The sequence below is a fragment of the Silene latifolia genome, chromosome 9, assembly GCF_048544455.1.
Source record: "Silene latifolia isolate original U9 population chromosome 9, ASM4854445v1, whole genome shotgun sequence".
In the NCBI taxonomy this organism is placed as follows: domain Eukaryota; kingdom Viridiplantae; phylum Streptophyta; class Magnoliopsida; order Caryophyllales; family Caryophyllaceae; genus Silene; species Silene latifolia.
Genome location: NC_133534.1, coordinates 202,788,887 through 202,809,232, shown reverse-complemented (window position 1 = coordinate 202,809,232; position 20,346 = coordinate 202,788,887). Strand labels below are relative to the sequence as shown.

Genomic DNA, 20,346 nt, shown 5'->3' with positions numbered 1-20,346 from the left:
TAGCCCAACAACTTCGACCTTTTCTTGCTTCCTTCAGCTTACCCGATTAGGTAGAGGTCGTCCCCATCGTGTATCTCATTATCTCGCCTAGGTAACTTGTTTCTTGAGTGAGAAGGTAAATAGAATTGATTTCTTTGCTTTCCTTCCTCATTTCCCGAAAAGGACAAGCTCGTCTTAATAAGGAAACGAAACAAGCTTCCTCAAACTTCATTTTACCTTCAAAATCACTTCAAACATATATAAGATAATCTCCCTCATGCAAAAAAATATGTAAATAATGCAAAATTACATTAAATGAGTATGACTAAATCTGATCATAACTAATTAAATGCAATTTAAACTAAAATGCATGCAAAGATAAGGGAAAGAGTATTTACAAAATGGTGGTTATTCGAGGACTCTACCAAACCTCCGTTCAAATAATTCATTCAAATAAAAACATCAAAGGCACTCAAAACCCCCAAGAGACGATGAAATACTTGGGCATGGTCTACTAAGAGACAAGTGTAGCATAAAAATAATTATGCATATAAAGGCACCCAAGCAAGAGACCAAACAATTAACATTCCATGATCATCTTTAATTAGCACAGGCTCCCTTATACTCCCACCATTCAACAACATTATCATTCTTTGCGAAGTAAGTGTGTGTGTGTGTGGGGGGGGGGGGGGGATACAAGTCTAGACTCTCAAATGAGTGATAAGTGTGAGTAAGGGACGATTGTAAGCAAGAGGGAGTGGAGGATAGAGAGGGAGAAAAGGGCTAACTCCACACTCTTGAAATTGTTATCAACACGGTTTTCAACATATCTTCTTTGAGAAATGCAAGTATAGACCCTCAAATGGGTGATAAATGTGAGTAAGGGACGATTGTAAGCAAAGGGTGAGTGGATATAGCGGGAGAAAGGGGCTAAGTCCACACTCTTGAAATTAGCCTCAACATGGTTTTCAACATATCTTCTTTCAAAGCAATGTGGGCAAGGATGTGATCACATTGCTTTGAAAGAAGATGCTTCGCACATTGTGGGCAAGGATGTGATCACTGCTATTAGAAGTGCATTCCAGTCTAGGGCACTTTTAAAGCAATGTAATGCCACCATTATCACTTTGGTACCAAAAACTGATATGCCTGAGACAGTGTTGCAATTCAGGCCTATAACTTGTTGTAACACCATTTATAAGTGTCTGTCTAAGGTGTTATGCAACAGACGGAGGAACATTTTACCTGATATTGTTAGTCCTTCACAGAGTGCATTTATTAAAGGTCGAGACATTGTGGGTAATATACTTATTAGCCAGGACTTGATTAAGTTATATAAGAGGAAAACTTGTTCGCCTAGGGTGCTAATAAAATTGGATTTGCAGAAGGCATATGATTTTGTGGAGTGGTCTTTTGCTGAGGGAATGCTTAAGACCCTAGGGTTCCATGTACATTAGGTGAAACTCATTATGCAATGTGTTATAACTCCTTCCTATTCTATAGCCTTGAACGGGGAGGTTTTTGGATTTTTTCAGGGCAAAAGAGGTTTGAGACAGGGGGATCCTCTTTCCCCTCTGCTTTTTACTTTATGCCTGGAATACTTCAGCAGGATTTTAGAGATTATTTAGAAGCACAGGAAGTTCCATTACCATCCCCTCTGCCAGAGAATCAAGCTCACTCATCTGTGTTTTGCAGATGATCTTATTATGTTTTGTAAAGGGGACAGGGCTTCTATGGAGTTGATGATTCATTCCTTTGAATATTTTTCTAAGGCTTCTGGATTGGTAATAAATAGAGGAAAATCGAATATCTACTTTAATGGTACTGATGAACAGCTTATAAAAAAGGTAGAAGACTTAACAGTAATGAAGAGAGGCAGTGTTCCCTTCAAATATTTAGGGGTGATTGTATCTCCAAAACGACTATCTGTGTTGGATTGCTCCAGTTTAGTAGATAGGATAGTGGAACGAATTAAAAGGTTGGGATCTAGGAAATTGTCATTTGCAGGTATAGTTGTCTTGATAAAGTCAGTCCTTAGCACTCTTCATACCTATTGGGCTCGAATCTTTATTCTACCTAAAACTGTGATTGCTTGAATTGAAGCTGTCTGCAGATCTTTTTTGTGGCATGGGAATGAACATAAGGAAAGCTCTGCCTTGGTTTCATGGGATGCTATTTGCCAGCCAAAAAGACAAGGAGGATTGGGGCTCAAGCATTTTCATGAATGGAACGTTGCTGCTATTGCTAAGTATGCTTGGTGGATAGCAGTGAAAGATGACCATTTATGGGTCAAATAGGTTCACTCAGTCTACATAAAAAGTGGTACCTGGATCAACTATAAACCATCTGATTCATCTAGCTGGGCTTAGCGCAAGATTTATCAGGTCAAGGACACTTTCAAGGAGCTGTTGTTTGAGAGTAAATGGAGCAGGTCTGGACTTAGGTACACTATTGGAACTGGGTATAATTGGCTTATGCCTGAGAAGGAACAAGTGAGCTGGTATCCTTGGGTTAAAAAGAGATGGATTATCCCTGAGCATAGTTTCTACTGCTGGCTTGTCGTACCCCAAAGACTTCTGACACAAGATAGGCTGATGAGAATGCATATCCTGAATCAGAATTGTTGTTACCTCTGTGGTGCTAAAGAAGAAACACATGATCATTTGTTTTTTGATTGTGTGTTCAGCGTGAAATGCAAGAACCTGGTATCGTCCTTGTGTAAGGTACGTTTCCCTAATCAGAATAGCATTGAGTGGTGGTTGAACTGTAGAAGTAGAAATATTGGGAGGAAGAAAGGGATGGCGGTCATATTAGCTAGCTTGTATTACTGGATATGGACTGCTCGAAACAAATGCAGGGTGGATGGCTTTTTATGGAGGCCTGAGTTTATTCTTCAAAGAGTACGATCTGATTGCTGTATGAGACTAAGTATGATAAAGAGTACCAATGCTAAGTTTGTAACATGGTTTGCAAGTATTAAGTAAGGATAGAGACGATCTCTAAGTCTCTTACTTTATGTAATTGGGATCCATGATGATTATAATGAGAATAGCTTACTTTTCCCAAAAAAAAACATATCTTCTTTCTCCACTTATTGCAAGCTCATTTATAAGAGTGGCCTCTAACTTTTCCAACGCACCCTCTGAAAATCCAAACTCACAACACTCAAGATAACTACTTCCACTACCATTTAAGGCGGCTTCGATAACATTCACTTGGGCTTCCCAAGGGTCATCAATAGGCTCATCCCAAAAAGGTTCATTATCAAAGGGGCTTAGATAACAAGACTCAAGCAAAGTCTCACTAACATCCATACACTCTTTCTCCCTCAAAAATACATCCAAAAGAGATTTCACTCAAACCTTGTACCACACCATCCTCAATTACCCCATTAGCACTCAAATCAATAAAAGAGGAGTTCATTCTCCCACAATAAGCATGGGATGATGGAGTTAAACCATTTTTGGTTCACAATCAAATATATGCCCTTCATCATCATCACTATCATCCTCTATCACACCATCTTCCCAAGGATGATAATATCTCGGGTTTTGGGGTCCAATTGAAGTTAATCATACTCAGGTCATTCTCTCTATATGTCTCCAATTTGGCAACTTAGTACAGACTGGATAATTTGCTAAAAACTCATTTATACTGAGATCAATTCACGATCAATTATTAAAGTGATTGAGTGGGGATTTAATGGATTATACTGTTGGGAAATATGTCCTCAACAATAGTGCGATTACATGATTTAAATATTATTATTAAATATCATTTTAAGAATACATGTGGGATGTAATATTTTACAGTCAACTGGTCCACACATATCGGTAATGATTGGCTAACTAGAGTTTGACATTACTGTCGTGCGACGGTGGTGATCAGTTGATCCCCTTAGGTCATACCTATAGGGAAATACTCTTAATTGATTATTTAATTAATCGTATACCGATACGAGTTAATTAAATTGCTTAAAATTGACGGATGATTTTGTGAGTATAATTTACGTATCTTATTGTAAATATGATTAAATGAGACACGGTCTAAGTAATCGAATTGTTTTATTACTTAGATGAAATAATTGTTAACAGAAACAATTGAAACGGAATGAATAAATTATTATAAATACAGAATGTTGTAATTTATAATTTGGAAACACTTTTGGTACAAGTAATTACGAATTACTAGTCGATTTTGTAAATGACATATTTTATGAGTATGTTGATTTTTAATAAGTTAAAAATACATTACAATGTGACATGTCATGTAACATGTTACATGTGACAAATTGACAAATGACAAAATAAAATGGACCTCCCATTTTATTGATACATACCGAAATTATGGAGGGAGTTAGTGGAAATTGTGTTAATTGTTTAAGTTAAGTAAAACACAATTATGAAAGCTAATAAGTAGGCATGCAAACCTAAGCTTTTGAGAAGAGCAAAAACAAAAGGTATTGGGCATCCTACCCAAGCCAATTTCGGCCAACCATATGAGAAAAGAAAAAGAGAGTTTTTTTTTTCAAGATTCATTCATCATTTTTACACATCTAATTTTCTAGTGTAAGAAATGTATCTTTCTCTACATCTTATGAAATCTAGAGAAATAAAACTCACATAATCTCCTCTCTTGACCGAAATATTCAAGAGTAAAAATACAATTTATTTTGTGTCAGTTTTATAGTAAAACATATATTATTACTAGATCATAATAATATTTGTTATTGAGAGGTTTCCTTGGGTATTCACTTTTGGGAGAGATTCTATACTTGAATCTTTGTTCATCCATTATTTGGAATGCTCAAGAACTAACAAGAAGGAGATCTTGTTGGTGCCCATAAAACCGAAATCTTCAATGTAAGATAATGATTTCTTCTTTATATTGTTTATTAGTTTGCATGCATAAGATCACTTATTAATTTTATGACAAATTAAATTAAATCATATATGAATATGTAAGTATATAGATCTACTTTTCCTTCAATTGGTATCAGAGCCATGGTTATTTGCATGCAAATCGGTTAAAAGTTTTTCCGAGTTATAAAGAATAACATATAAAACTTGTATATTTTGTGTTATTATGATATATCACGAAATTAATCCATGCATGTTAATATTTCTGGTCCTAAAATGTTTTAGGATATTTTGGTTAATTTTACGGATTTTTATTGTTCATATTATACAATAATGGCATTTAAATATAATTTTATGAGTAAAAATGTCATTTTCGATCCAAAATTAGCTATACTTCGAATTTTCCAGTGATTTTTGGATATGTTGTCACATATATTATTTTGAGATAACCTGTAAATTTTCATAATTTTTGGACTTGTTATGCTCGAAAAATGGATTTTTCATTATTAAATTCGGATTTAGGTGAAAAATAGGTTAATATGAGTTAAATTTTGAATCTGGTCATAGAAATTTAGTATGTTGTCACATGAAATTTTACAAGATGTGTGTAAAATAATTGGCTATAAAGAAGTCTTTTTGCATGATTTATGGATTTTTGAAGAAAAATAGCATAAATAGTGACATTATTAGTGAAAAATTAATAAAACATAATCTATGACTTAGGAAAAACGTCTAATGTTGCTTTTTATTATCTTTTTCAGATCTTAAATTGAAAAGTTAATGAATATAATTTTTCCATGTTTTTATGATTATTTTAGTTAAAACCGATAAACCACAACATTGTTTTTCCGGAAAAATTTCGAAATTTTTAACCTAAGATTTTGAACATTATGAGTGTCATGGTATTTTTCCAGAATGTTCATGAGTTTAAATTTCAAATTTCAAATTTATTTAAAATTTTGTGATTTATTTGAAGTTTATAGCTTATTTTTGGTAATTTTAGTCCATTAATGAACAATTTTATTAATATGAGTTAATTATGGTCAAATAATTAGTGAAGACTAAATTTTGAGTCCTAAGAGGTTAGGGTAATTAACTTATGCATAAATATGAATTTATGTATTTTTGTGATTGTAAAATGTTGAAATCACGCAAATCCGTAAAAACCAAGTAATATACGATATTGGCTAATTAAAGGCGATTTAGCATAAAATTGGGCATGTTCATACATATTATAATGCTGCATTTTCTTTATGATTGTCATATTTTTAATTTATGTAATTTTGAATTATGTAATTTTACTTAGTATGGCCTTAGATTTTAATTGGTATTTCCCGAAATGTATGGGAATATCGATTCGGTTGTAATTTTATTGTGATCTCGTATCACCGTTTTGTAATTTAATAGATTTATTTTATTTTAGTTACAAATGTATAATAGGAAATTATGTAATTTATTATGAATTTTATTCATTCCGGAGTTCCCAAAGACGGATTTCTTCAAGAATGACAATACATTAAAGACGGTGTTACCTCGAGATGCGTGCCACAACCGAAGTTCAAGGGACCAATGGAGTTGGTTTCCGAATATGTAATAGTTAAATAGTTTTTCTATTTTAGGAAAGGCCATACTAGGATTTATTTAAATTTATGCCTTGCATTTTATTTATATGTCACATGCATCGCTAAATCGCCATAACTAAACATGCATTGTCTTTTTATCGAGTTTATCGACCGTGTCAATTAAAATTATCGTAGTTCACCGCTTTAGTTCACTTAAAACGTGATAGATAATAAATTGACATGACCTCTTGCTAAAACAATCAATTGAGACATAGCCTTACCAAATAGTAAAAACCATGAAAACCTATTTCGCGAGGGAGTGCGCTCGGCCCTACCGGGGTACAAACCTTGTTACGTAGGGGAAGTGGGTGATGAATGTTAATCCACCGAATTCATGTTGATAAGGGATGAATCGGCCCTACCGTGCCCAAGTTGATATGGATTTGGATCATGGACACATTTATTCGAAATTTGGATTGAACTCAACAAAAATTTTTGATAAGGGATGAATCGGCCCTACCGTGCCCTTGTCGAATGTGTTTTGGGCTATAGATAAATATTAGAGTAATTTTATCGACCAAGAGTTCTAAAAGTAGAATCGATTAAAGAGTTAATCCACCGAGTTATATTGATAAGGGATGAATCGGCCCTACCGTGCCCAAGTTAATATGAATTTGGATCTTGGAATCATTTATCATAGTTGGGTAGAGGTCACTATGTAAATGCTTTACTTGTTATTTACAAGTATTATTAAAACAATAAATGTTAAGTTTTCCAATATTCCGTTATTATATTGTTCTATTTCTTTACCACAATTTATATACGATATCATTTCGATTTTTGATTCAAATATCCTTAAAACATCGTAACTAAAGACAAATATGAATTTGCTTCTAAAACCTCAAATGAACCATTGATAAGGATCTCTTGTAAAGAGTATAGATTAAAGTTATTCATTATCAAACAGGTTTTTGATTCATGACTAACACTTCTACTTACAATGGATTATGTTTCATATACTTAATTGAATTAAGTACCTTGAAGCGATAAATTGTTTTGGCAATTAGTTTTGTCAGAATTCGTAATTGACTAAAATAGCGCAACCACTTCAATGAAAGTTTTAAGACTAAAACGAACAAATGAAGAGAAATCTTCATGAATTCAATTTTGCTTCTCAAAGCAAAGACTCATTGAAATGAGTGGGAGCATTCTCTTAAACCGTTAAGATGAGGACGAGGTTCAAGAAGTAAAGATAATAATGGAATTGATACAAGGTAATGTTAAAAGTAAAGTTGTTGAGAATAGCGATACTAAACCTATCAATCCCGACTGATAAAGTTTCCATTGTCTTAAATGTTGGACACGAGAAAGGAAACTACCCCAAATTATTGAAGAATCAACAAGTTAGTTGTGGGACATCTAATGAGACCTTCTTCTTTAAATGTTTATTTGATTAAACATAAATTTTGCTAGTACTACTTCGTCAATATTAGAAACCAGTGGAGGTTTTCATCATTGTGTTCGTTACATAAGATGATTAGAATATGACGACTAGCATCAATAATGTCGAGAGGTAGAGTAATTGTGTACTCAATCTAGTTTTTGGATTTAAAGTTGTACTTAATTATGACTATTAAGTGCATAAAATCTAAATAAGAATATAAACTTGTTAAGATACAAAAGAAGTTTCACTTTTGTGACCCTATACACCACGATTTGATGTATGGCTAGCTCATTATCAAGGTGATTATATTCTAAACCAAACTAGAATGATATATCATGAAGATGATGCAAGACTCAAATTGGTAACCCAAGATTAAACCTTAAATTTTGGAATGATGAACGCAAAGAGTTATCGAGTACTCTTGAAACCATTAGATTGTTAATGGTATATGCGTATCTTGTATTTAAAGCAAGGTATCTCGTACTTTTTGGTTGAAAAGGAGATCGAGGTTATAAATCATCGATCCAAAATAGGTTGATCATCATCTTTTACCAACGATTTAAGTTGACACTAGTGTGTTCACTTAATAAGGTAAATAGAGAAATCTTTGAAGAGGTTCAAGAGTTCAAGGAATCACGATTTAGTCGTGATGGGATTATCAAAGTGAAGACTTTGATATAAGCCAATGGAAATGTGATCTAATATCACAAGTTAATATCTCTTAGCACGCATTATGATATAATGTGTGATTGGATAAGAATTCAAACGCTATTCGATAAGGTTTGGACTTCGATCAAGTTACTTTGAGTTACTTGATCCTTTTGGGGATTTTATCATTTTGTCTAAATTATTTTTCCACTAAATCGAATCATATGAGATATGAAATGGTAAGGGTACCATGTTTGTAAGTTTTCACAAGAAACAAATGCTCATTTTTCCCTCTTCAATTATCACGAGTACGACGGGTTTGCGGCTCGTAAAGCTGTCTTTCTAAAATACAAGTTTATTTTTAGAAGACAGAGTGGGAGAAATTATTCAAGAGCCACAAAGAATGCCACAGAGAATGTTATGTCGCAAGAAACTGGTCTTTCTTGGCTACATGAGACGTTTTGTGTAAGACATTATACATTGTTTCTTCAAAACCTAGGAGGTTAAATTCGTCACTTGTTAAAAATGATGAATTCATGCTACTTTTAAGAAAGTAAGGAGCTTATAACTTACAAAAGAAATTGTTTGATTCAAGTTAATTACTTCTAGAAAGTAATGAACATATGACTTACATAAGAATATTTAAGTCACAACTCAATACAAGGCTTATAGCCATGAGAATCCGAAATAAAAGGCTTGATTAGTGACAAAGGGTTTTGCACTAATAAAGAGATATTTCAAAGTAAGATTGGTTGCAAAGGGTTTTGCACTAATTGAAATGCTTAAGTCTATTTGGATCTTCTTAGGGATTGTGTTTCATTATTATGAAATACATATCGAGTAAATCTAAAACCCACTTCTTCATTTAGAAGGAATGTATTCAATACATGTCATAAGTTTTATAGATTCTTGCAATCCTAAGATAATGTGAAACTTAAGAGAGGATCTTAAGTAGGACATCAATGAGTTGGAATCAACATTTTGATCATGTGATAAAACATTTCTCGATAAGTCGAGAAGTTGTGTTTATACATGGAGTTTAGTGGGAGTTACGGAATTTTTAATTAGTCTGATATGTGGATGACATATTGATCATTGAGAATGATTTAAGACTTTTGGAGTATTATAATACATCTTGAATATCCGGATTTATGAAGATAAATCCACATGATATAAGCGTCAGTAAGAAGTCTTATGTTGATAAGATTCATGACTAGTTCAATTAAATTGAACATATTTGATTGATTCCATTTGCTTCCGCTGCCGGATCAATTAAAAAGAAATGATGTATAACACTTCATATGCTTTGAGTATGATGAATTGTTTTCAAAATCGAATTTAAGTAATCTTTACCAAGTAAGCCATAAAGATTACCCTTAAGTGCTTACAGAAGCATTAAGGCTATGATGCAAAGTGTTTATGATGCAATTTTGTGTAAGGGTGTTACACAAGTGACAACTGACAATTGAGATTGCGCATGGTTTCCGAGAAAACCCATAATCAAAACACATTAGGATGGTTAAGATACCATTGTGGCAATGTTAATTAAGAAGTAGATTTTCTAGAATCGTTCTAGGCAATAAAGAACAATGAGAGATATTTATAACGGAAATTGAGTACACTTGCAATCATGAGATGTGCAAGAGGGATGGGTCCCGCACACTGTGAAAACAGTGGGAGCTATTCTTAGGCTAGAGGACCTATGTCTTGATTGGATCTCGACACGTACTCAAAAAGTTTTGTGATGCAAATGTATACATTACAAAGGAAAACGAGTATGTAGTAAGGTTGAGTAAGGTACAAGAAATTGATAAAACCTACTAACCAAAGCCTTCTCAAAGGCTAAACAAGATGAGTCATGTCATTTCAATTGAATTGAAATGAACAACTACGTACAAGATCAAATTAGATTATAGAACATGAAATAGTAATCAGGCATTGACTATTTATATGTGATAATCGCATTTGTCGTTCGAGTTTTACTTTAAAACTCTTTTATTATACTTTGTTACATCCAAACGGGTTGTAGAGACAACATTGAACCCCGTTAAAGTGAACACGGATTAGCATTGTATTCGTCCATAGTCACTTGTATGAGGTGACGTCTCGAAGTGACTAGAGTGTGATGCGATTGATGGCAAGTTCAAGTGCCATAGAGTCATGTGAGATGACTAGTCGATCACATAGGCAGATCTTAGGAACACTTTGTCGGGCGTGACCGCTTATAGAGTTCTACGCAAATTTATATAGCCTGGTCGTGCCGAGAGTCGCTATAGTATTCTAATGAGTCGATTCTTTTGACTAAAGACCGTTCGCCTAAGATGGCACGCTTTGATTAACTTTGATTTGTGTTACTATGACCTTCGTAAATGGGGTCAAATGGGCATATTTTGGGTTATGATGGTTGTGGCTAGTCGAAGGGAATAAGTGCGATAGGAATTGTCCACCCCCTTGTCAGGGTTATAACAATATCTCAGGGCCACTCGAGGAGTAATGAACTGGAAATGCGTGGCCACGCTCGGAAGGTATCTATGATAGATAAATCCGGTCAATCAGTTATTCTCCAGATCGAGGAAACCACTCTCGATATGATCACTTGCAAGTACGACCTGAAAGACACCTTGCATTGAGTGGGAGATAGTAATAGGACAAGAGAATTGGTGACGCACACTTGTCGAGGACAAGTGGGAGATTGTTGGGAAATGTGTCCTCAACAATAGTGCGATTACATGATTTAAATATCATTATTAAATCTCATTTTAAGAATACATGTGGGATGTAATATTTTATAGTCAACTGGTCCACACATATCGGTAATGATTGGCTGACTAGAGTTTGACATTACTGTCGTGCGACGGTGGTGATCAGTTGATCCCCTTAGGTCATACCTATAGGGAAATACTCTTAATTAATTATTTAATTAATCGTATACCGATACGAGTTAATTAAATTGCTTAAAATTGACGGATGATTTTGTGAGTATAATTTACGTATCTTATTGTAAATATGATTAAATGAGACACGGTCTAAGTAATCGAATTGTTTTATTACTTAGATGAAATCATTGTTAACAGAAACAATTGAAACGGAATGAATAAATTATTATAAATACAGAATGTTGTAATTTATAATTTGGAAACACTTTTGGTACAAGTAATTACGAATTACTAGTCGATTTTGTAAATGACATATTTTATGAGTATGTTGATTTTTAATAAGTTAAAAATACATTACAATGTGACATGTCATGTAACATGTTACATGTGACAAATTGACAAATGACAAAATAAAATGGACCTCCCATTTTATTGATACATACCGAAATTATGGAGGGAGTTAGTGGAAATTGTGTTAATTGTTTAAGTACAAACACAATTATGAAAGCTAATAAGTAGGCATGCAAACCTAAGCTTTTGAGAAGAGCAAAAACAAAAGGTATTGGGCATCCTACCCAAGCCAATTTCGGCCAACCATATGAGAAAAGAAAAAGAGAGTTTTTTTTTTCAAGATTCATTCATCATTTTTACACATCTAATTTTCTAGTGTAAGAAATGTATCTTTCTCTACATCTTATGAAATCTAGAGAAATAAAACTCACATAATCTCCACTCTTGACCGAAATATTCAAGAGTAAAAATACAATTTATTTTGTGTCAATTTTATAGTAAAACATATATTATTACTGATAGGTCCATTTTATATACATTTTAACCCCCTATTTTAGCTCTATTTTATATGTCATTTGCACTAATGTTAGTGTTTGTGAGCTAATTCCGTGTTCTAGTTGTGCTTGCTTGTTTTCTATTGTGTTTTGTAGGAAATTAAGCTTTTAGTAGCTTTTTCCCGTCAAAGTAGCAAGTACAAGAGTTCACGAGGCTAATGAGAGCAAGTCTTGATCATGCAAAGGAGTTTCGGGAAGCATAGGGGCATTTTGGGAAGAAATTGGAAAACCCGAGCAAGAGGAAACCAATCTTAGTTGGTGGATATGTAAAGAAATGAAATCCAAATGAAAGCCCATGATAAGAGTTTGCATTGGATGCCAAAGGATGCTTAAGATACCTTAGACGGACGCATTAAGACATAAGCATCGGATTCCGCATCAACATTAAGTGCAAAGTTAAGACGGAATTAAGAGAAATTTGAGAAATACCACGACCCCGATCGGGGTTGGGTGGCCCCGATCGGGGTTAGCCCCCTGTAGCTATTTCCGTTACTCCCTTCACTCCTATAAATAGAAGCTTTGGTCGACACTTCTTGGATATCTCTTACACATATTTTTCCATCTAAATTCTCTCTAAATCTTAGTAGTTAGTTTAGGTTAGCTTAGTTTAGTTTAGTTTGTTTACATTTCCTTTTAGCAATTACATTACAATTACATTTCAAGTTTAATTCCAAGTTACATTTCAAGTTTGTTCTAGTTTCATCGTTCTTCTATTTCCATTTCCATTTCCATTTCCATTCAAGGTAATTCTTATTCTATTTTCATTATGTTATTTATCATTTCATGTAGTATTAGTTTAGTTTATACTTTCAACATGTTTGAGTAGTTGTACTTGTCTAAGGAGTAAGGGAAACCATGCATGACTAAGTAAATTGTAAATGTTAAAATGAGGCTAAATTGATAAATTGTTTCTATCATATGTTTGCGCCACAACGTTTAATCTTTGGTTATTGGCCGTAATCGTTGATTAAGTTTGTTAATTCGTTCTATAAGTCGAGAGGCACGGAATCGGATTAGACTAAGCATGTGTAGTAGGACGACCTAGTCATAAACGAGAGTTTCTCTAGGACCCGGTCTATGGTTGACGCTAAGATCGAGAGGTGGGTGTCTTTAAGCCTAAACATTTATCGAGTAATCAACTTCCTAAATTGACATGAGCATTTACATAGTTTGCGTGTGTGACCCGACCTCCCTAGACATTTTCTTTATTATTGTTTTATCATCACATCAAACCAAACCAATCAATCAACCGTAAACCTACTGAGGTAAAATTCACTCCATAACAACTAAATTATAAACTCCCGTCTCTCTGTGGTTCGACCCCTACATACTACATTCATTTGTTTTGCTAGGGTATAAATATTATCTTTGCATAGGTACGCGATAAGCCTATCAAATTTTGGCGCCGTTGCCGGGGAGACGGTTTTGTTTGCTAATTAGTTGTTGAATTTTATCTTATTTTATTTTGTCTCGAGGAACACTTGTTCCTTGGGATCATCTCACGGTTTCTTTGTAGTTTTAGTGCCTATTTTGTAGGTAATAAAGCTTGGCCTTACATAATGAGTTACGAATTCATCCCACAACTCCAAGATGAGCCTTTTCCTGACTATCTTGACCGATTCTACTACTTTTGCGATAGTCTCATCTCTTTTGGACATGTCCTTGATGGGGATCACTTGGGTTATTTCGTGCTTGGCGGCATGGATTCCGAGACCCGTGGATTGGCTCTAAAATTGAGTAATGGGAATCTCTACAACATGATTGGGCCGAAACTTTGGAATTTCTTAAATTTCATGGCTTCCGAATGTCGGGAATTAGCACGCCAATTCCATTATTGGTGCATCGAAGAGGAGCTTAAAGTTTTACATGCTCGTTTGGGAAAAAATTCTCAAGAGAAGCCGAGACGACGTGAGCCTATCTTCTCTCATTTTGCTTTTCTACCTCCCCGTTGTGAGTCTTTTGCTACTAACGATTTTGACCTATTGGATGATGATGATGATGGTCCGATTTTATCTTTTAAAATCCCCCCTAGTGTCATTCAAATAGAAAATGTAGAGACTCATATTGATGACATTAAACCCCTTGTTGTAGATGAGTTATCTCCCACAAATGAATTTGTCAAGCTTCATTGTGATTCTCATGAGGTTTCTCCCAAGTCTTTTGACTCCCTTGACGATTCATTTGTAGTAGATAATGTTGATCCAACCGAGGTAGATAAAGGACTTAGTGATATTAATTTAGAAAATGAATGGGATACACCTCCCATTATTGATGAGTCCTACCTCCTAGATTCTTCTTATCACCCATTTGAGACCATTAAGAATGATATTTTGTACACTAACGATTTATTTTATGGTCTTAAACATGATGCTCCATCTCTTGCTGATGAGAGGAGTGATTGGGTGGTATTGTTTGAAGTCTCACATATGAGCATTGATGAGATTTACAAATCTCTAACTTTGATCTATTATGCATATATCTTGACAATTGCTTACATATGTTTTCATATAGCTCATGCGCAGGTATATGATAGACTTCTAAGGGCTTTGACATGTTTTTTAAGCAACAAAGGTCCTTTGTTCCCAAGCCCCTTTCCAAGCTAGCTTGGGGGAGGTTTTTAATTTTTAGTATGCTTTCCTTTCCGCATTTTAATTCCGCATGTGTCGTCCCATCTCCCTTTGTTGGGTGTCCTTCTTTGTTTTACACATTGAGGACAATGTGTTGTTCTAGCTTGGGGGAGGGATTTAGTGTGTCTAGTTGTTTTATTGCTTTCAAATAAATTGAAAAAATCAACAATTTTCGAAATTGTTTTGGTTTTCATTTCGTTAGTGTAGATTTATTGAGAATTTTTGAAAATTTTGTGTGAGTTTTTGCTTCTAATTCTTTGCTTGTCCTACTTATGCCCTCTTGTTTGTCCCATTTTTGGCTTGATAGCTCTTGATTCGCTACTTTTGACGGGATATAACATGCATGGGGATGTCTTGACATAGTAGGTGGAAGATGTAAATTAAACCAAGTAGGCTTGATCTTGACTTTCGGCAAGTTACAAAATTGGTAAGGTAGAGCTTCTTTTGACCGATGCATCCAATATCCGGTCTCTCTTAGGTGAGTGTAGGTCTCCTTATGATGTGTGTTTTATCAAAACGCACAAGTATGGTTCTCATGTCATCTCTTGGTAAGCATGCATTCACTTGTTATAGCATTTTGGAGCCATTCACATGAATATAATTGCCTTCTTGACCCCTTCACAAACAATTTCTCCTAGCTACATTATAACTTGCCTACCTTGTTGAGCTAGTAGCTTGATTGGTCTTGTTTGGGTGCTCAATTGGAATTTGTTTCAAAGTTTGAATATCATGTGAGCTTGGTCTTAATGCTCAAGAAAGAAAAGAAGAAAAAGTGATGATAAATTGAAATGAAAAAAAAAGAAAGAAAAAAAGTTGAGAAAAAGAAATGAAAAAAAAGCATGAAAAAAAATGAGAATGAAATGAAAAAAAGAAGTATGAATTGAAAAAGAAAAAAAGAGGAGAAGAAGTTGATGTGAGAAATTCTCATACATTATTCCTATATTTTGAGAGTTTACTTATGATTAAATTGCAAATTGGGTTGTAATTGGGATTGAGCACCTTTACATTTTGGTTGTTGCTAGCTTAACATTAGCTCCACAATCCATAATTCATTTGTTCCCCCTTCTTACCCATTACATATTGCCTTCTTCCTACCCATTTGGCTTCTTTATCATGCTTGCATTTGATTGTTTTGGCTTACTAGTTTTGATTGATTACCATATTAGATTGCGGGCACATTATTATAAGTCGAGGATAGTAGAGTGTTCATTCACAGAATTGTCCTTTCACATATAAAAGAGTTTGAGTGCCCGTGAGAGTCCGAAAGTCAAAACATCATGCAAAAGCCGAAAACTTTACTTGAAGTCTTCTACGCTACGCCGCCGTATAAATCTCATCCATGATTTTGCTTATCCTTATGCCCATGTTGTTTTGGGATTTGAATCAATTGCTTGTTAGCTACTTGGGATTTGCAATGTTGGGATGATCTTGCTTGAGGACAAGCAAGGACTTAGCTTGGGGGAGTTTGATAGGTCCATTTTATATACATTTTAACCCCCTATTTTAGCTCTATTTTATATGTCATTTGCACTAATGTTAGTGTTTGTGAGCTAATTCCGTGTTCTAGTTGTGCTTGCTTGTTTTCTATTGTGTTTTGTAGGAAATTAAGCTTTTAGTAGCTTTTTCCCGTCAAAGTAGCAAGTACAAGAGTTCACGAGGCTAATGAGAGCAAGTCTTGATCATGCAAAGGAGTTTCGGGAAGCATAGGGGCATTTTGGGAAGAAATTGGAAAACCCGAGCAAGAGGAAACCAATCTTAGTTGGTGGATATGTAAAGAAATGAAATCCAAATGAAAGCCCATGATAAGAGTTTGCATTGGATGCCAAAGGATGCTTAAGATACCTTAGACGGACGCATTAAGACATAAGCATCGGATTCCGCATCAACATTAAGTGCAAAGTTAAGACGGAATTAAGAGAAATTTGAGAAATACCACGACCCCGATCGGGGTTGGGTGGCCCCGATCGGGGTTAGCCCCCTGTAGCTATTTCCGTTACTCCCTTCACTCCTATAAATAGAAGCTTTGGTCGACACTTCTTGGATATCTCTTACACATATTTTTCCATCTAAATTCTCTCTAAATCTTAGTAGTTAGTTTAGGTTAGCTTAGTTTAGTTTAGTTTGTTTACATTTCCTTTTAGCAATTACATTACAATTACATTTCAAGTTTAATTCCAAGTTACATTTCAAGTTTGTTCTAGTTTCATCGTTCTTCTATTTCCATTTCCATTTCCATTCAAGGTAATTCTTATTCTATTTTCATTATGTTATTTATCATTTCATGTAGTATTAGTTTAGTTTATACTTTCAACATGTTTGAGTAGTTGTACTTGTCTAAGGAGTAAGGGAAACCATGCATGACTAAGTAAATTGTAAATGTTAAAATGAGGCTAAATTGATAAATTGTTTCTATCATATGTTTGCGCCACAACGTTTAATCTTTGGTTATTGGCCGTAATCGTTGATTAAGTTTGTTAATTCGTTCTATAAGTCGAGAGGCACGGAATCGGATTAGACTAAGCATGTGTAGTAGGACGACCTAGTCATAAACGAGAGTTTCTCTAGGACCCGGTCTATGGTTGACGCTAAGATCGAGAGGTGGGTGTCTTTAAGCCTAAACATTTATCGAGTAATCAACTTCCTAAATTGACATGAGCATTTACATAGTTTGCGTGTGTGACCCGACCTCCCTAGACATTTTCTTTATTATTGTTTTATCATCACATCAAACCAAACCAATCAATCAACCGTAAACCTACTGAGGTAAAATTCACTCCATAACAACTAAATTATAAACTCCCGTCTCTCTGTGGTTCGACCCCTACATACTACATTCATTTGTTTTGCTAGGGTATAAATATTATCTTTGCATAGGTACGCGATAAGCCTATCAATTACTAGATCATAATAATATTTGTTATTGAGAGGTTTCCTTGGGTATTCACTTTTGGGAGAGATTCTATACTTGAATCTTTGTTCATCCATTATTTGGAATGCTCAAGAACTAACAAGAAGGAGATCTTGTTGGTGCCCATAAAACCGAAATCTTTAATGTAAGATAATGATTTCTTCTTTATATTGTTTATTAGTTTGCATGCATAAGATCACTTATTAATTTTATGACAAATTAAATTAAATCATATATGAATATGTAAGTATAATGATCTACTTTTCCTTCATATACAACTGGTTGTATATTATGTTGAGAGAGATATATGAAAAATTTATAACATGCATGGTTATGATGGGTTAATTGTAAAACCCAAACAATTAGATCAAATCAATTTTGTATCAACCCGACTTTAGTAGGTCAATTATTTTCTACATACCGAACTATCCAACATCAAACATTATGTAAATTGGGTTACCTATCTACAAGAATGATCAACATTTTACTCTTTACTATTGCAATTGTATTAGTGTTTTTTGTACTGTCTTAAGACGTTTTAGAAACAATGTTTTTTTTTCATTTTATTTGTGGAATTTACCTATGAGTTGTTCTCATCAATTGTAAATTACAATGTAGTATCACACAAATTGACCCAAACGGAACTAACGGGTCGTTTGGTTCAAAGTATTGGAATGGATTGTGACTCCATAGAGGGATGGAGTTAGAATCCCATACTTGCTCATAGGTGTTTGGTTCGACTCTAGAATGGCTATATTAGTAGTAACAAGGTGGAATGAAGTTAGATACTTGGGTGTATAGATGGGTATGAGGTTCCAAGGGGTTGGAATAGAGTTAGAATCCATTGGGTATATAATTCCATTCCAAAAACCTCTAACCAAACACTAGAATGGATTGAATCCATTCGAATCCATTCCAATACCACTAACCAAACACTCCCTAAATAGTTGTTCCTAAAAAGAAGCTTTTTGTTCAAAGCAAACCTCACGATAAACATTATATATTCACTATTTGGTTGATACTGTTTTGAATATTAAGCATAATAAGGGTATTGGAAAGTACCTAGGTGTAATACTCCGTATTTTATAATTATATAAATAATATTATATTACATTTATACGAATTATGTTATAAGACGGATAATAAAATAATAAAGACAATAATACACTTCCACCTACAACTATATATACCCCTCACCTTATCCCTACTAACTTATACTATTTCATTTCCCACCTCACAAATTTCAAGAGAATCTTAGAGAAAAGGAAGAGAGATCGTCTTTTAACCCTCCGCCTCGAGATCGTAAGGTAAACCGCCTCACAGTAGTTTATATATTATTTTAGTTGACTGCCTCGACCTTGACTCACCCTAGACCTGCCGTTGACCACCCTTGGACCACCGTTGACCGCCCAAAATTGGGGTTGACCGAGTAGATCTAGGTTTGTGTTGGGTTGTGTGACTCGGTTTTAGGGCTAGGGTTTCGACCCCTTTCGTGGCCTGACCTGGGGGAGGATTAGGTGACGGTCATTGAGGGTTGATAGGGGAGTGTGGTGGTGGCCTTAGGTGGCGGCATAGGTGGCGGTAGGGCGTGTAAATCATGAGTTAAAGGAGCGTGTACGGGTTGTGTTATGTCGCCATTGTTGTTGCTGCTGCTGTCGTTGGTGTTACTGTTGCTACTGGTGGTTTTCACGTCGTGGTGGGTGGCCACTGGACCCACCGTGGTTAGGGCGGTGGCCCCTGCCGGTGAGAGTGGTGGTTTTAGGTTGGTTTCGGGTGTGTGTAGGAGTGTGTGTGAGAGTGTGACATGTGTGTGAGTACGGTGGGAATGTTGTTGGGGCTGGTGTCCTCTACAGTTAGTGCAATAACATTTAAATCTCTAAAAGGATCAAAGGGTATACTTTTGTATTATTATCAGTTGGTCCACGTTTATCAATAACGGTTGGCTTGCTAGATAAGTTTGACGTTATTGTCATACAGATGGCGGTGATCAACTGGTCCCTAAAAGTCACACCTATAGGATACGTTTGAGAGATGTGACGGTATGAAAATACAGTCATGTTGATGCCTAATATGACTAAGCAGTTAGTCGGAGTTATTGACTAATAATTAGTCAAACGCGATGTTGAGATATTTTATTTAATACGGATTAAATAATAATGGCTAAGGCGAATTAAACAGTTAATTCGTAAATTAAATATAAACGATTATATTTGATTAATGTATATTGAATAAATTAATTATACAATATTGTCATTATCGGACATGTATTATTATATCGACTAATTCATGTTACTAGACGATATTTTAATAACCGATAACCGATGACGATTTATAATAAAATCACGTCATATACATTTAGCATTTTCGAGTCGGACCACGAGTTAAAATAAAGAGGAAGTGAAAGCCCACTTCCCCATGAGGCTCTCGGTTTGGCCGAACCAAGGAGAACAAAAGGAGAGTTTTCTCTCCTTTTGTGACCTAATTCATTTTGAAAGAAAAATTAGGGTTTTGAGAGCATTTTTCCTCTGAAAATCCTAGATCTCACATCAATAAAATTCACAAAAGCTCTCTCAATATTGCAAGGCAATTAGAGAGCAA

General features: G+C 34.8%; 1 protein-coding gene across 1 annotated transcript; it reads left to right on the top strand.

Annotated features, from left to right (window-relative positions):
* The first annotated feature begins 1,124 nt into the window (after positions 1–1,124).
* Positions 1,125–2,963, top strand: LOC141602115 (uncharacterized). The gene is made up of 5 exons (XM_074422429.1): positions 1,125–1,427; positions 1,586–1,663; positions 1,752–1,986; positions 2,083–2,267; positions 2,364–2,963. The coding sequence occupies exons 1-5, from the start codon at positions 1,125–1,127 to the stop codon at positions 2,961–2,963; spliced, it is 1,401 nt and encodes a 466-aa protein (XP_074278530.1).
* The last annotated feature ends 17,383 nt before the right edge of the window (positions 2,964–20,346 follow it).

Bases quoted from the DNA above. Each gene is read 5' to 3' on its own strand.
- LOC141602115 (XM_074422429.1), top strand. From the start codon at position 1,125: ATGCCTGAGACAGTGTTGCAATTCAGGCCTATAACTTGTTGTAACACC. The intron at 1,428-1,585 runs GTACATTAGGTG...GGAATACTTCAG, and splicing joins TTAAGACCCTAGGGTTCCAT to CAGGATTTTAGAGATTATTT. The intron at 2,268-2,363 runs GTCAAATAGGTT...AAGATTTATCAG, and splicing joins TGAAAGATGACCATTTATGG to GTCAAGGACACTTTCAAGGA.